Source organism: Rhinolophus hipposideros (assembly GCF_964194185.1).
Source record: "Rhinolophus hipposideros genome assembly, chromosome: 11".
NCBI classification, from domain to species: domain Eukaryota; kingdom Metazoa; phylum Chordata; class Mammalia; order Chiroptera; family Rhinolophidae; genus Rhinolophus; species Rhinolophus hipposideros.
The window spans coordinates 82791734-82808706 of record NC_138057.1 but is presented as its reverse complement, the minus strand read 5'-3'; the positions used below and the strand labels follow the sequence as shown (position 1 = coordinate 82808706).

Below are 16973 nucleotides of genomic sequence, written 5' to 3'. Positions count from 1 at the left end.
GCTGTCCGCGGTGCTGAAGGCCTGCCGAGCCCTTCAACTTTTTCGGGCTTCGGGACAGAACTTTCGGATGGGGGTGGGGGCCTGAAGGATGGGACAGGATGCTTTGTGCCAGAGCCTCTCCCCAGAGACCGACTCCGGGCCTGGCCTCCCAGCCCCGCTGGCAGCTCTGCTGACTTTCGGGCAAGCCAGGGTCGGAAGGGCCTCGGTGGCGGAGCCCCGCAATTTGGCGGAGGGCTGCTGTCCTGCAGACTCTGGCTGTGGTCATTTATTATTAAATGAGGGATCGTGTCCTTCAAGCTCACACCGGTCACCTTAAATTCTCCTGGGCGGAAACAAGCAAAATGCACTTGAGTCTTTCGGTAAAGGACCCCAAAATGAGCCCTTGGGAATAATTCCTGTGCTGAGGGCCTGACAGGAAGCTGGGAGGAATGTTGCTTGCTTCTGCCTTTTCCTCAGATAGCTGTCTCGGTAAACACCCAGCACTTTAGCGCTGTGGCCTCAGGGGAGGCGCTTTGGCGCCTGCCAGCGAAGGAGAGTGCCAAGGACTCCCACTGGGCTGGAGTCTGTGGGCTTCGGATCCTATGCGTTCCGCTTTCCTCACAGTGTGTCCGGGGCCGGGGGCGCTGCCTGCACCCTGGGCTGGGTGAGCAAATCTGCAGTTCCCCCCACAGTGCAGTTGTTGGAGTTGTGCATAGGGTACAAGGGGTTGAAAGGTGTCAGGACGCAGATTGAGCGCTCAGAATAATCCACGGCTGACACTGCAGCTGGGAAAACATGTCCATGAGCAAGGTCAGACCGTGAGTGAGGATCTGCCAGCAGAGACCCGCTCCAGCTGTGGGGAGGGGCTGCAAATCGCTGTGCTGCTGGAGACGGAGGTGCTGCCAGACCTCACGGCCGGCTGCGCGGCCGCATTCCCCAAGTAGGTCAGCAGGAGAGCTGCGCCCAGTGTCTCCGCCGCTTGGAATCAAGGGCTTCGAGTCCAGGAAGGGGCTTTCTGATTGTGATGTTGTTTCATCTTCTTGGACCGAGTGCTATAGTAATAAATAAATCCACCCGAGAACACATGTCCCAGGTCAGAGTTTATTTTGACTGCCTGCCTGGGCAGAGGCGACGGTGGCCCGGCCAGTCCCGGCAGGGTGTACGTAGGTGGGGGCTTCCCTGGTTCATGTGCTCAGCATCTTGCTAAGTCAGCACCAGCCCCCTTGGTGCCTGCCCCGCTGGACACGGTTCTTGAATGCAACAGCTCCAGAGAGCCCTGTGTCGGGCAGGGGATGGCGGCTGCCTCCCCGCGTAGGCCCATGGCTTCCGGATGCCTCAATAAATGCCAGTGGCTGTGGCTGATGTAATTGGAGTGACTGAGAAGCATTGCTGGTTGCACAGCAGCAGTGGCCAACCTTGGGGTGGGGGCCGTGATGAGTGAGGTGGGGGCCTGCAAGGGGTCAAGAGGCCTGGAGGGGTCCGTGGGGTCTGGCAGGGACCATGGGGCCTGGTGGGGGCCTCTCTTCCACTAGCTGCACAGGGAGTCCCATCATGAGTGTTTCTCTTTTCTCAAACCTTCTTTGCCCAAAGGTGGTAATTGTGGCACTGCCAGTCCGGGCTGGCCCCTCCTGAACCCCTGTGCTCACAGGCTGTTCTCCCAGTTCTCGTTGGGGCAGGTAGTGCAGGAACCCAGGACAGGGCACCTGGAGAGTCCTGAGGTGACCTGAGTCCCCATCCATAAGAACACACCTGTGGAGGCTCCAACTGGGCTCTGAGCTGACACCCCAGCCTCAGGGAGGGGTGGGGCAGCGATCGGAGGACCCCCCGGGTGCCTGTGACATAGGCACGCAGAGCCTCCCGTCCCTCCCCTCCCTCAGCACCCCACCTCATCTTCAGTGCCTGGGCCCCTGCCCCCTCGCTGGTTCCCAGTGTGTGTGTGTGGCGGGAGGCGGGGGGGGGGGGGGGGGGGGGCAGGCCTCTCCCTGCCTGTCAGGACTCCTCTGAGTGGAGGGAGACGTGGTGAGAACGTTCCCCGTTCCCCGGGGCGCAAGGGGCTGAGAGCCTGGTCTGGGTCTGGGGTGGCCAGAGGTTTTGAGAAGTTTGAGGCACAGAAGACCTGCCCTCCCCCCACCACCACCCCGCATGCCCTGGGCGTATTCAGCAGGTGCTCGGGGTCTCACAAGGGCGTGGATTTACCCCAGGGATGGTCCCACAGAGCTCGGGGTGCTGGAATGGGGCCTGGGCTGCAGATGGATGGGCCAGTAGCCTGGGCGAAGCCCAGGGTCAGACAGCTGAGCTTGGCCTCCTTCTCACTGTGGGGGGCAGTGGTGGGGGACCCACCTCCAGCACAGGGCTGACCCTGCCCCCACATAGCCTTCTCCCACATTCCTGCTCCAGAATCCTCTCCCTCCTCCCTATTCTTCACACCCCTGCTCACACGCCCCAGGCTCTGTGGAGTGAGTGGGGGTGCTGCCACCTCCAGCTTCCTGTGGCTGTGAGTGGGTGGGCAGGGCTATGGGCTTCCTGTTCTCCCAAGAAATAAAGCCACAGCTGTGAGTCACCACAGCCTCACACAGGTGGCCTCTGGGGGCAGGAGGGGCTTAGCCCCTGTGGGTAGAGGAGACTATACTGCGGTGTGGCCTCTCCGGGAGGGGGTGCAGAGCCACAGCACCCACACTTTCCTGGGCAGCTGAGCTCCTGGAGATCAAGGCTCACAGAGTACAGCTGGGTCCCAAGGCCTGGGGCTCTGGGCCTCCTGCCCCTTCACAGGCAGCTCACCTCCCCTTCACCCAGGAGCCAAGTTGCTGAGGGAAGCACTGGCCCCTCCTGTCAGTGCTGGCCCTGCAGTGAGCCTGGAAACCGGGGCGCTGGCACCTGGTCCTGAGGACAGACTTGGGGTCAGGGCCTCTTCCATTGCTCAGGGGCTGCAGGCCCCAGCCAGGCGGTGAGGCTTTCTATATGGGGCGATGACAGCCCCTGCTCCCCAAAGGGTGGCTATGATGAGGCAGCAACAGAGTGGGTGGGAAAGGGCTTTGCAGATGGGTGCTTGGTCACTATAAGTGTCCCATCGCCAAGCCCCTGGTCTATAACATGGGCATGCAGTTTCAGCCACCCCCCCGAGGCTCAGCCGGGGGCTGCCACACCACGGGCTTGTTCCCCACAAGGGTAGAATGACTGGAAGGCTGGGATCAGGAGCCATAAGTGAGAAAGAGCCTGCCAGGTGCCACCTCCTGGCCTGCATGCCCAGGGCCAGCTGCTTCCCACACCTGCCTGCCTGGTGGGACACAGCCCAGGGGGTCCCCAAAGCCGCAGTGGGGGTGATGTCAGGGTCTGTGCCCTCCCCTCACTCCCGGGCCTCCCAGGAGGCCCAGGCAGTGAGAAGCATCTAGGGGCTCCAGGCTCTGGAGAGTGCTGGGGGACTGCAGGAAGGACACTGAGGCCAGGGGCTCTGACACCACCCCGAAATGTCCCCTTTGCTGTTTTCCTGAGCTCCTCTGATAACAGAGGATGGAGTTGAGCAATGCCAAATATTGTTTCACACAACAAGCCAGAGGGGAAGGACAGGCAGCCCTGAGGACAGACCTGGCTCTGCCCAGCAAGGCTGTTGACAGCCAGACAGGCTGGGGTCTCGGCTGGGGGCATGCCCCTGTCCACAGCTGCAGAAGTGGGTCTGGCAGGCTGTCCCTGGGTTCCAGGCTCTCCCTGTGGGGCGAAGGCCCCGATGGAGGGCGTGGTGTCTCGGGGAACAGCCGGTGCTCAGAACCTCTCACCTGTAGTTGTTAGTAACTCAGCACTGCTGAGCTGGGCAGCAGCCCCAGGCTCCCCCGGTGCGGAAGTGCTGTGGGCTGCCTCTCCTCCCGCCCAGCCTCCAGCCAGCACCTTCCCCCCTGAGGGCCTGCCTTGGTTCTCTTCCTAGTCCCGGAACCTCCCACATCTTCTCCCCTCCCCCAGCCTTCTTCCTCCTGCCTCTTTCCCTGGGGCTGCCTGGAGACAGCAGGACATGGCTTGGGGAGAGGGGGTGGCAGGATTGTGGGGGCCACCAATGGATACCCACTGGTGCAGGACTCAGGGGCTTCTCTGGGCCCAGAAAGCACAAGCACTTGCAGGGGTTGGGGTTTCTCAGCTGCGGGGTCTTCCGGGAGGAGTTGGGGCCATGGGAGCCAATGCTGCCCTACTGCCCTGGTGGCCTCCTGCCTGCGGCACGTCCCTGAGCTGGAGAGTCAGGGTGCACCAGGAGGAACAAGCAGGGAGAAGCCTGACCCAGGGCTGAGGGGAATCGGGGACTAGGTGAGAGTGGGGACAGGGGACCCCCGGCTGGGAGTCGGGGATGGTGGTGTTCCAGGGACAGTGTAGGTGAGAGAAGGGACAGGGAGTTGCTGTGAGAACAGAGTTTGGGGAAGATTGTCTACCTTTGGGGCTGGGGACCCCCCAGTCACCCCTGGCCTGAGCCAAAGCCGGCCCAAGCTTTGCACCTGTGGGATTCATGCAAACTGGTGGGTTTCAAGAGGACGCTGTCACAGTGGCTGGTAGCCACGGAGAGCCCGGACATGCTCCCACCAGAGCCAGTCAGGCTGAGGCAGGGACTGGCACTGGAGCAGGCCAAGCGCCACTGCTCCGGCCCCTCTGCTGGCCCTGTCCCCTGGGTCCTGCCTGCACAGGGCTGCTGAGCTCAGGCCTCCTTCTGCTCTGCACAGGTGACTGACTGGGCTGGGCTGGGCTGGGCTGGTGGCTCCCGAGCCATAGTTAGGGTGGGGTGAGGTGGGATCCCAGCCCCGCTCCAGGCCCTTCTCCTCGCCCCCCCCTCGCTGGGGGCTGTGTCCATCGCAAATGTGCAGCCACAAGACAAGGACCAGGCCAGCCAGGGAACTGGCCGTGGCCCAGGCTGCTGGGGCCCAGGTGAGGTTGGGGGTCTCCTGCCACCATTGGTTCCATGCAGAGTAGGACTTGGTGGTGCCCTGGGTGAGGGAAGGGGGGTCATGTCGCCAGCACCCAGGAGTACACCCGTCTAAAGGCGAAGCCCTCGTCACTCCCTGCAGCCCCTCCCCAGCCCAGAGCAGCCACCTGGCTGTTCAGGCCCAAAGCCCAAGGGCTCTCCTGGGCGCCTCTGCCTGCTCTCAGCCGGTCACCCCCTGCCAGCTGCCCTCCCTCACACCCTCCTCTCCAATGGGCCCCAGCTCACCTCAGAGCCTCCCTCACCCAGGCCTCAATCCCACGTCCACCTCGCTCCCTCGGACCTGAGGCCCAGGGTCCTTGTCTCCATCTCCAGATGCACCCTCGTCCTCCCTGCCTGTGTAGTGTCCCCATGGCCATAGTTCCAGGCTTTAGACTACACATGACGGTGGCAAGGGTGCTGGCACGTGGACCCCAGGAGCCGGCCCCAATATCACCGGGCTGCCTCCTTGTGTCCCTGTGTCTGGGACTCGCTTTTCCTCTGCCCACATGATTGAATCAAGGGAAATCCTGGGGTTGGTGCTGGGTTCTGGCTGATTCTGTGTGCTGTACGCGTACGGTGAGAGGGAGTAAGATCTGTGTCGTGGGTCCAGTGGCTGTCTGGGTCAGGGGACCGTGAGATGGCGAAGTGTATGTCCCCCAGGAGCCGTGACTCACTGCCCCCCGGGCTTGTGTGTCCCGGGGCACCCCTCTGCCCCTAAGCTTGCATCCCGAGGTCTCGTGTGCATGACTCAAAATTAAATCCTCTGAGTTAGTGGGAAGCAGACCCGGACGCCCAGTGAGGGGGTGGCCAGCACCCTCCAGTGTCACGAAAACCATGAGTGATATTGGTTTCAGGTTGCGATTCCCACTCATTCCTGGAGCCCCCATGGCCCACCACTTAGACTGAAAGGGGGCGTCCTGCATCAGACGGGCTGTTGGGAATGAGATGGCAGGGTGAGGGTGCTCAGGTGTCCCAGTCGGCTCGAGCCGCGTAACAAGCACACCGATGGCAGCTTCAACAGCACACACCATGTGTCAGTCTGGAGGCTGGACGTCTCCATCAGGGTGCCAGCATGGTGGGGGCCCTGGGGGCTCTCCTGCTTTACAGAATCCCCCGACTGTGTCCTCACAAGGTTGGGGTGGGGGACACAGAGAGATGGAGTGAGGGCACTAATCCCATCAGGGGCCCCACCCTGTGAGGTCATCTGATCCTAGTCACCTCTCAAGGCCCCACCTCCTGAGGGTAGGGTCTCAACATGAATTTGGGGGACACAACATTTGGTCCGAAGGAGACTGGTGAAGTGAAGTTGACACCAAAGGAGATGACAGGCAAGCATTCCTGGGATTCAGCGGTGCTTTGATTTTAGTCCTTAATCATCCAGAGTGTCCCAGGACCCCTGGAGAGGGAGCCTGCTTCTAGCTCCCCATCCCCACTCCAGACTGGCTGAGGTACCTGGTGGGTGGAGGCTAGTCCCACAGGAAAGGGAGCTGTGCAGGGTCACACAGCTAATTGGGGGAACTTCAGGAGGAGGGAGTCTGTAGTGCTTTGAGTTGTGTCTCCCCAAGAAATTCATGTGCACCTGGAACCTCTGGACGTGACCTTATTTGGAAGTAGGGGCTTTGCAGGTGTGGTTAAGGTAATGATGCAGGCGAGTTGATCCGGGAGCAGGGTGGGCACTGACTCCCACGGCTGTGTTGTTACAAGAAGGGGAGAGGACACAGACTGAGCTAGGAGGGATGGGGCCCCAGGCGCTGGGAGAGGCAGGCAGGACCCTTCCCTAGAGCCCCTGGAGGCAGCCTGGCCCAGCCCACGTCTGGATTTCTGAATTCTGGCGTCAGAACTGAGAGAATGAATTGCTGCTGTTTTAAGATTCTGTTTGTGGTGGGTTGTTACGGCAGCCCCAGGACACTGACAGCCCCCATCAGAGGGTATCAGTGTGGTGGTGGGGCGAGCCCAACAAGCTGGAGCCCTAGTGATCTGGCGCCTGCCTCCTTCTCTGGTCACTAAGGAAGATTCCAGCTTGGGCCTGCAGGGTGGTCACTGCCCTTGTCAGGTGGGACCCTCGAGGGTGGGCAGCCTGTGAATAATATGGCCCATCCTTTTGCTGGGCTGTTTTCCTGGGCAGGTCCTCAACTGATTGAAAATATGCTCGAAAGTGGAAATGTTGGAAAAGAGACCCCCTCCCACTGGCTGTGGGAGCTGGAGTCAGGGAGCAGGGTTGCTGCCCTCAGCCAGGGAACAATGGTGACAGGCTGGAAGGATCACACCAAGGGGGCGGGGTGCCTGCATCCTTCATGACCTTGACCCCTCAAGAGCCCAGGAAGGAGACCCAAGGAGCACAGCTCCAGTGGGGACGCTCCCCGTGAGCCCCCCAAGGGTGGCAAGGGGTGAGGCAAAGGCCTACAGGAGTGTGGGGGGACAGGAGCAGCTGGGAAGGTATTTGGGCTGGGCTGCAGGCTCGGCCAGGTGCCGGCTATGCAGGGGTGGCTGAGGGGTTAGACGTGGACGCCCCCAGCTCCTCTCCATGGCTCTGTGGTGGGCAGAGCCCCCAGCCTGGAGGGGCTCTGGCCAGACCCCCTGTGTCTCGGTCCCTTCTGGCTGCACCCTCAGCCCCAGGCCCATTGGGGTTTGAGTCCTGGGCCCCCTTTTTCCTCACCCCCATTCCAAGCCTCAGTGGGCCCTTCAGCAAGTGGCCACCTCAGGGGTTTTGACAGGGCAAACTGAGGTCACCTCTGGAAGGAGAAACATCCGCCTGCCCACCCCCACCCATCCCTCCCCCCCAACTGGGGAGCCTCAGACCCTGCTGAGCCGGCCTGGCCCTACCCCCACCTAGCTGACTAGAGACTCATTCTTGTGTGCCTCTCTCCCACCCTCTTGTTTGCCAGTTTTGCTGTTGTTCTAGGGGACCCATCCAGAGTCATTCACCAGGGCCCAGTCAGAGGGACCCCATGAGCCCAGTGTCCCCTTCTAGAGGAGAGGGTGGCCAAGGACTCCACCCATGCCTGGCTGTAATGCCCTTGGGGGCCTGTGGCACCAGGGCCCTGGCAGCCCACACACCAGCCCTCTCTCCTCCCTCTAGGTCCTCTGGGCAGGAAAGGGGGTGCACAGTGGGGAGGTGTCAGGATCAGCCCAGGCTGAGGACAGCCAGGCGGGGTCCGAGACCTTTCTCAGGTTGGCTGGATGTCGGCCCTCCAAAGATGTCCAGTCCTAATCCATGGAACCTGGGGCTGTGACCTTATATGGCAGTCTTTGCAGGTGTAATCAGGTTAAGGACTTGGAGGTAGGAAGATTGTCCTATGTGCCCAATGCCACCCCAGTGATCACCTCATTTCCATCTGGGCTGGAAAGCAGACCGAGGAACCTCAAGGTCAGGAGGCCCTGCACCCCCAGCTAGAGGCCAGGCCGGCCCCCACCCTGCCACTCGGGGAAGTAAGCCTCCCACAGAAAGCACAGATTTCGACTGGCGATTACGGGGCATCTCCCAAGACTCCTGCCCTTCACGGGAGGGGCCAGGAGGAGACAAAGTGTCCTCAGCAGAACTCAGGGAGCCCCAGGTGATGCCAGGTGATTAGAGAGCCTGCAGGTGAGTGAGTGAGGAGTCTGGGTCTGGGGAGCCAGGGCTGGTAGTGGGGGGGGAGGGGGGAGCATAGACCTGGCTTGGGGCAGACATTGCCCGTGGCCACCAGCATGTCCTTCATACTTGTTCAGTGCAGGAAAATGGTGTTGCGTCCTGCGAGTAGGATTCACAAACTCCTTTTACTCCGGGATGACCCCCGAGACCTCCACCCTGATCCCCAGGACAGTGACATGTCACCCAGGATTATGGTGCATTATATATACCGTGTTGGGGCCGGACTGCATCCCTCCAAAATTCGCCTGTTGGGCCCCTAACCCCAGCACCTCGGAACGTGGCCTTACTGTACAGGTAATTAAGTGAACAGAGGTCATTAGGGTGGCCTTAATCCAGTGGGACTGGTGTCGAAAAAGTGGGAAATTTGGAGATAGAGTTGCAGAGGGGAGACATTCAGTACAAGCCGAGGGGGAAGGCCTGGGGCCGACCCTTCCGGCCTCGGGATAACCAGGCCTGGCCTGGACCTCTGGCCTGCAGGATGTGGGACGATAAATGTGTGCTGTTTAAGCCGCCCGGGCGTCTGTGGTGCTTTGTTACAGCGGCCCCAGGAAACTTATGCACATAGCAAAAGGGACTTGGCAGTTCAATTAAGGTGACCAATCAGTTGATTTTGAGTTATCCAAAGGAGATTGCCCTTGTGGGCTCAGTCTAAACTCAGGAGCCCTTTGGAGGCAGAGCCAGTTCTCTGGCTGGAAGCGGAAAACTTGAGGCCCAGGGGTTTTGCGATGCCATTGCTGGCCTAACAGATGGAGGGGCCACATGCCGAGGAATGAGGGCGACCTTTAGGAACTCAGACACTGACAGCCAGCAGAAAACTGAGACCTCAGTGCTGCAGCCACCAGGACCTGCCAGTGACTGATGAGTGTGAAGCCGAGTCGTCCCAGAGCTCCAGCTGGGAGCCCCGAGCTGCCCACTGAAAGCCAAGCTCAGCAGCACCAAGAGAAAGCACGGTGCGGCTTTAAGCTGTGAAAATGTGGAGGTTTGTTACGCGGCAGAGAAAGAGAACGCACCAGGCCTGGGTCCTGCCGAACGTCCCGCCGTCTCCATGTGTCTGCCTGCCTCTCCGTGGGCCGTTCCCTTTTTCCTCTGCCTCCAGTAATCCTTGTCAACCAGATGTGGGGCCTAAAGGCCTGGTAGGCTGAGCCTCAATGATTTAGGCGAGAGAGCATTTTAAGTGCCACTGGCCTCCATGTGGCCTCATGTCCTGGTTGTCCCTCCATTAGAGATGGCCAGATGGACCCTGGGTTAGCGATGACAGCCCAACCCTTCCATGGGGCTGTTATGCTCCCCACTTGACACCTCAAGTGACTCATCACCATGTGCACATCAGTCCCAGCCCCCACGGAAGGTCCTCACTGAGCCCCACAGGCCGCCTTTGCTGTTCTGTGTCCCCGTGTGAGTATTAGCCATACCCTTCTAGCAGGAGCACCAGCATGTACCCACAATGCAATTCCTGCTGGAAAGCTGGAAAACACTCCCCACCCTGCCTTTCTCTTTACTCGCCAGCTTTCAAAGTGAGGCAGCCTGGAACAGGGACCAGTGCGGGCGGTTTTCCCCTGGATTCCTCTTTCTGGGTGTCCTGTATTGACCCGTGGAGCTACACCATGAGTGGGGGGCTGAACGGTGCCCCCCAAAGACGTCTGTGTCCTAACCCCAGGACCTCTGGATCTATTATGTTAGGTGGCAGGAGGAACTTTGCAGATGTGATGAAGGGTCCTGAGATGGGGAGGTCATCTTGGTGGGGCCCCTGTAGTTGCGGGAGGGCTGGTCAGAAGTGAGAACAGAAGCAGAGGTAGGAGTGATGGAGGAAGGGGCCCAGCCAGGGCAGGCAGACACCTCCAGGAGGAGCCCCCACCCATACTTAATAGATTTTAGGTCTCTCATCTCCAGGACTGGAAGATAATAAATTTGTGTTGTTTTTAAGCCACTCAGTTCCTGGTAATTTGTTACGTAGCTGGAGGGAACGCATACACCATATTTTAGTGACCACCCCTGCTGATGCTCAGTTGTCCCTATCTGGGTCATAGGGGCCCTTCTAACTAGATTCAGTACCCTTTCTTCCTGTTGTGTTTTCATCGTGGTGAGACACACATAACACTGACCATCTCAGCCACATTTTGGTGCCACCTCAGTGGCATTAGGCGCAGTCACACGTTGTGTGGCCACCCCCTCCATCTCCAGACTTTCTCTTCTCCCCAAATTGGAACTCTGTCCCCATTAAACACTCACTCCCCTCCGCTCCCCTCGCCCCGGCCCCCCATCTACTTCCTGTCTATGAATCTGACTCCTCTGGGGACCTCCTGTGAGGGGGTCCTGTAGGGTTTGTCCTGGGACTGGCTCGTTTCACTGAGCACAGTGTCCTCAGGGTCCGTCCACGTGGTAGCGGGTATCAGGACCTCCTTCCTTTTCAGGACTGAGTGACGTTCCCCTGTAATCACTAGCGTTGTCTGGTGGGCACTTTGAGAATGTAACCGACACCCTATTTGCGCCTCCCTTCCCCATCTCAAGCTCAGGGTGTCACTAGCCACCCATTTCCTTACCCTGATCTCCCCGTTCCCATCCAGTCCTGCAGGAAGCTTGGCTAGTTTCCCCTTCAAACACACCTTGGACGCCTGTCCACTCCTTGGCTCAGCTGGCAGTCCCACCCTGCAGAGAGGAGGCAAAATGACCACTCCTCCCGCCCCACAGGGCTGCTGTGCTCCAAGAAGGAAGCAGTGTTTACAGAAGGCTTAAGTGCTTGAGAAAAGGTCAGTGGTCTTTCTATCTGCCCCAGCCCTCACTGTGCAGCTGCAGTGCTCCGCGTTGTCTTGAGTTCTGCGGAGTGGGCAGTGCTGGGACACCTGGGGGCCTGGGCCCCCCCATCAGAGAGACACTTCTCACAGTGCCCCAAGACCCCTGCAGGGGGGCTGTCTGTCCTCCCCACACAGGAAATACTGACAAAAGCAGATGATCGTTCTCAAAGTGAATCAAACCTTTCATAAATGGTGCAGCCACCAGCTGAAAAGGTCACCCCACCCCACTCAGCTGTAACCAATGTTGGCAGTTGGCTGGTGGTCTTTCCATACACATCGCGGCAGTTCTCACCACACCTCTCCATACAAAATGTTGGGCATCCTGCCTGTCACGTGACTCTGACCCTGGACCTCAGACGCCATTGGTACCCGAGGACAGATGGTATCAGCCAAGAATGGAAAAGACACCTGCATTTGTGGTGGCCGAGCCTTCCGGTGGATGGATGTGACGCGTCTGCCACCCTGAGCCCCCTGAGATGGCTGTGGTTTGCTGCCATTGCTCCAAGCACACAAGCACCGTGTTCTCTTTGTGAAGCCCGGGCAGGTCCCCAGGGATCCCTCAGCCTGAGACGCCCTCTTGCAGCTCCCTGCACCTCCTGTGCATTGACAGACACATGGACAGGCCTCGGCGTTGCCCTGTGGGTGGGCGGCACCCTTGGGCTGTGCAGGGCACTGCCCGTGCCTGTGGTCCTGCTTGCTCTGTGTCTCAGCCTCTCACAGGGTGTGTCTCCGCACCAGCAGCCCGAGACACTGCCAGCTCTCCTTCTTTGCAGCTGCTGCCCTGTGTCGTCACAGGAAGGGCGAGGAGTGGACGCCACCTGCCTGCCCCCTCTGCCCAGGGCAGGCAGGGGCAAACACCTCGTCTCTCGGGCAGATAGATACAGGTGATGAACCTTGGTCAGGGAAATGCAGGTGTGTTTGCCGAGACCACCAATAGCCCCGCGATGTCTGGGGAGGGGCTAGGCAGGGACTGGGTGTTCTGAGGCCTACCTGCCTCCCACAAACCTTCCGTAAGTGCCACGCCCTCCCTGGTGGCTGGTGGGTCACAAGTGGGGTGAAGAAACAGGCAGGTCGTGCAGGCTGGAGCTTCCGGTCCGGCGAGTCAGGAGGGCTTGGAGTCCCTGGCGGCTGCTGAGGACAGCTGTGACTCCTTGAGTCCCCTTCTCCCAGCTGGGCTCCAGGGCAGGCAGACCAGGAGCTAGTCCTCCCAGCACCAACACCTGTTACCTGGCCGTTAGTTACCTCCCCGGCCTCGGGCCTTGTCTGTGAAATGGAAGGAGCTGGGCAGAAAATAATGTAGCAGCGAGAAACGAGGCTCCATCAGCCAGTGGTGGTGGGAGTCCTTGCTCCTCTCCTAACTGTCTGGGTCTCCTGGGAAAGCCACTTCTTCCCTCATGGCCTCCGCTTCCCCACCTCGCAAAAGGGACAGAAATCTGCACTGCCTCCTGGTGTCCGTGTTCCGTGAGCCGATCAGTGCCTGCCACTCTCTCCCGCAGACCAGCATTCCACCAAACAGCTGCTTCCCCCACGGCTGGCATCGCGTGCCCGACACGAGCAGAGCCTGGCTTATGGGCATGGATAAAGGAATGTCCATGTGGACTCCCTGATAGCTTTGAGAGGAGGGAATGGGGGACGGGGGACCTGAGTGCCTGCAGGAGGGAGAAAAGATAGCAGTTTCCCAACCTGGGCGGGCAGCAGGGCAGGGGCTGGCAGGCGGGCTCCGAGCAGGGATTCTGAGCACCACCTGGACCCCCAGGGCCCACAGGCGGTGTGAGTTGGGCACATGCCCAGCACCAATGCGGAGGCGAATGGCCAAGAGCCACCAGCTGTCACCGCGCCACTCTTCCCGTCCTTAGGATTATTACTGCCACTTCCGTTACAAGGCAGCCCCTAGCAGCCGCGGGGCGCTGAGACCCCCTCCCGCATGGGGCGTCCTTTGCGCCGGGGGCCTCTTGGGGTGGGGAAGGCTGGGAGCCGGCGGCGGCGCGGGGCGGGGGAAGCGGCCGCCTCCCCTCAGCAATCCAGCACCCGCTCCCCTATCCCTCCCCCTGGCCGTTCCACTGCGGCGGCAACGCGGGGAGGGCGCGAGGCGGTGCCGAGATGGTAGCGCCCGGCGCCGCCCCCGCCTCTCGCCGCCGCCGCCGTGCGCTCCCGCAGGATGGCGCGGGCCAAGCTGCCGCGCTCGCCGTCCGAGGGCAAAGCGGGCCCAGGGGGCGCCCCGGCCGGCGCCTCGGCCCCCGAGGAGCCGCACGGGCTCAGCCCTCTGCTGCCGGCCCGCGGCGGGGGCTCCGTGGGCAGCGACGTGGGCCAGAGGTAGGGGCGGGGGCTCCGCCGCGGGGAGGGGCTTTGCATCCCCGCCGCCTGCGTCTTGCACTGGCTCCGCTGGGCTGCACCTGCCTGGTTGCCTGCAGCCCCGGGAGATGGGGGGACGGCCGGGGTCTGCCTTCCGAACTCCCACCCAAGCGCCCTGACCACCCAGTGTGTCTGCAGGCCGCTTTGGGGACCCTGCTCTCCCCTGCTCTTAGAGGCTGAGTAGAGTGGGCCTGCAGGTAACACTGGCGGCGAGAAAGGAAGTGGGGACCTGGACGTTGTGCCGTGTGGCTCAGTGACCCCAGTCTGAGCCTTGTCCCACTGGAGACCACACTCATGTTGGTTCCAGTGGCTGCTTGAGGGGTGGCAGGGCTGGCATCTGTGTCCCCACTTCAGAGGTGAACAGTGTGAGGCCCAGGGAGGCCAGGGACTGGTGGAAGGCTGCACAGCGACTTGGAGCTTGTCAAGACTCAGGCGCAGGCTCCCTGGCGCTGGCCCTTGGAGCTGGTGGCCGCCAGGGTGCAGGAGGCAAGTTCCCTAGGAAAGGAGCCTGTCTGGGCAGGGGGCAGAGCCGACAGCTACCCGGCCCCTCTGTAGGTGTGGGCAAAGCACAGCACCCCCATTTCACTGATGAGGACACTGCGGCTGGCTCCACGGCACTAACACCAGCCAGCACCTTTCCTGTGTCGGGAGCCCTTCTAGATGCTGCAGGGGAAATGGAGATGAATCACAGCTGCCCCGGTGTGGGCACACGTCGTGGGCACGAAACCTGTGCCTGGCAGACAGAGGTGCAGGCTGGGCTGGGGCAAGGAGAGTGGGGACTTTCTGGAGCACAGGGACATGGGCAGGGGGCTTCCAGGCAAAGGGAACTGGCAGGGCCAAAGCCTGGGGAGGGGTGACCGGCCATGTCAGGGCTGCAGTGGGGGGGGAGTGGCAGACACTTGGCCTGGCAGATGGCAAGACCCAGGGTGCCTGGGGAGCCTCTCCCCGGCCCCTCCCACCCGGCCACGGGCTGGCCAGTCCCTTCCTTGCCCTCACACCCTGTTTCCTGCTCCTCAAAGCCTCATGGGGGAAAGTGGCCAGCGGTGTTCCCATTGGCTGGAGTAGACTGGACTAAGGCTGGACAGTAAGTGCCTCTAAGAGGCCCTCCAGCAGCTAGTGGGCAGCCCCTGGGCAGGAGGGAGATGGGTGCTGGCCAAGGCCCTGGGGAACAGATTTCTCCCCTCTCCATCCTCTTCCTGGATGCTGGGGGCGGGGGAGTGATTCCGGAGGCTCTGGTTACAGCCAGCCTGGCCCCTATGAGGGTCTGGCTCCCTGCACTGTCCAGTTCCTGCATCTGAGCCCGCAGTGCAGCATGGGAGCTGCAGCTGCCTGGACCCCTCCGCCACGAAGCCTGCCCCTCATCCTGTGCTGACCCTTCATGAGGGCGGCCTCACTGTCCCCCAGCAGCCCCTGAGGTGCAGGGTCCTTGCCAGCCTCCTTTGCGGAGCAGAGAAGGGGGCTATCACAGCCTCCTGCCGCCTGGTGTCCTGTAGCCTCCCCTCCCCAGGTGCTGGACATGTGCTGCAGACTTTTCTCTAGACAGCAGCAGTAGGGAGCCATGGCAGATTCCCAAGAAGAGGACTCGCAAGGAGGGAGACGGGTGCCCTCCGTCAGAGGGAGCTGCTGTGGCCATAGCTCCTGCAGCTGCCCCCATCCCACATGCCTGGCTACCTTCCGGAGCCAGCCAGGCTCAGGACTCGCTGGGTCCAAGGTCCCCAGGGTGGCCGCACCCCTGCTGGGAAGGCAGTAAGCAGAAGGAGGGATCTCCACTGCCCTTGATGGACAAAGCCACAGGGAGGTGCCTGCTGTGCCCGAGCCCCCGACGCCTGCTATGCCCGAGCTCCGGACGCACCATCCCTCTGTCTCTTGGATGCTGTGGGCCTCACCTCCCCCCATCCTGGGCTTCCTGGGCTTGGAGCCCAAGGGTCTTCTCCTTCCTTCTCTGCCCCGCCCCGCACAGTGCGGGGTTAGAAGGCCTGACCTGGATAAGGGTTATAAAATCATCATTTGAGAGCTTTTGAGCAAAAGAGCCCAGTGAGGGAGGGGCTGGCCATGTAGTGAACTCCCCAGGTGGGTCAGGCTGGGCTGCTGCCACTTCATGCCCCCAGCAACCCTGGAGCTGGATGGCCTGGCCCGTCCCGGGGTCTGCCACCCAGCCTCACACCTGGCTGGGGCCCCAGTGCCAGGTGCGCTGACCTGGAAGGAAGGACTAGGTGAAGGTGTAGGGTGGGCGGGCAGGTGGGGATGGAGAAGAAGGGCCTGGCTCCTCAGCCGCCCCCACGATCTGGGTTCTGCCCCAAGTGAGAGGCTCCTTGGTGTACTGTTGGAGGGGACCCCTGGGGGAGGCTGGCAGGCATGGCAGTGGCCTTGGCGGGGTGGGGAGTGCTTGGGAAGGCCGAGTTTGGGGTACCTGGAAGCACAGCAGGGGAAGAGCCTCAGGCCGGGGAGTGGGAACCCTCATGTGGGTGTGGATGGGCCCTTGGGGAGGTGAGGAGCAGGAAGCCAGGGGCCAGGACAGAACTCTGAGGTTCCACTGGAGGCAGCGGGCAGAGGTCAAGGGGGTCCTCAGGGCAGGAAGAGGGAAAGAGAGGTCCACAGGAGGAGGGGAGGAAGGAGGAGTGGATGCCCCCACAGGTGAGGCCAGTGAGCTGGGCTATCAGGCTGTCAGAGCATTGCTCCCCACACCCCCACAACTCTCCTACCCCTTCCATCCCCACCCCCTGCCATCGGGAGTTTCAGGGGTGGGGCTCACTAACCCAGGACCCTTAGTCAGAGGGAATATCCATCAGAGGAGGGGGGCTTAGAGCTGGACTCACCGGAGGGTTTGGGGAGAAGGGAGGAACAAAGGCCCAGAGGTGGGGTGTGGCCTAGGGAGGAGGCCTGGTGGAGATGGGGCGGGGCCTGGTTTGCAGGGGCGGAGCCTGGTGGAGACTGGGCGGGGCCTGGGAGAAGTGAGGCTGGCACAGGTGGTGCGAGGGCCCTGGCTGGGCAATGGAATCAGCTTGAGCCCCAGGCTGGAGCTGCAGAGAGTGGCCAGGGGGCCAGCTTGACCTTCCAGGACCCCCTCTGAACCTGACTGCATCTCTGTCCACTGAGGACAGGCCTGGAGGGTCAGTTCGCATCTGGGGGCTTCTGGAAACCATGGAGGCTGGGGAGGGGAGGGGATCAAGGGCTACAAGGAGCACCCCTCACTTGCCAGCTCCCCACTTGGCCAGCCCAGAACCATCTGTCCACTTTGCTCTGCGGCCGAGCAGGCCCACTCTGCACGCCCACGCCTGGCCTGAGG

At 61.5% G+C, this 16973-nt stretch overlaps 1 protein-coding gene across 7 annotated transcripts in view; it reads left to right on the top strand.

Annotated features, from left to right (window-relative positions):
* KCNT1 (potassium sodium-activated channel subfamily T member 1) overlaps positions 1-16973 on the top strand; it is a gene marked incomplete at its 5' end in the record, with an annotated part of 68169 nt that overhangs the window by 13682 nt on the left and 37514 nt on the right. Inside the window, one exon of one of the 7 annotated variants that reach the window (XM_081067524.1) lies at positions 13448-13648. The exons of 5 other annotated variants lie outside the window; for them this stretch is intronic. In XM_081067524.1, the coding sequence (XP_080923650.1) occupies positions 13494-13648 (155 nt within the window). Of the gene's footprint in view, positions 1-13447; positions 13649-16973 lie in introns of those variants that run through there. One more of the 7 variants, XM_081067526.1, reaches the window with a different exon arrangement.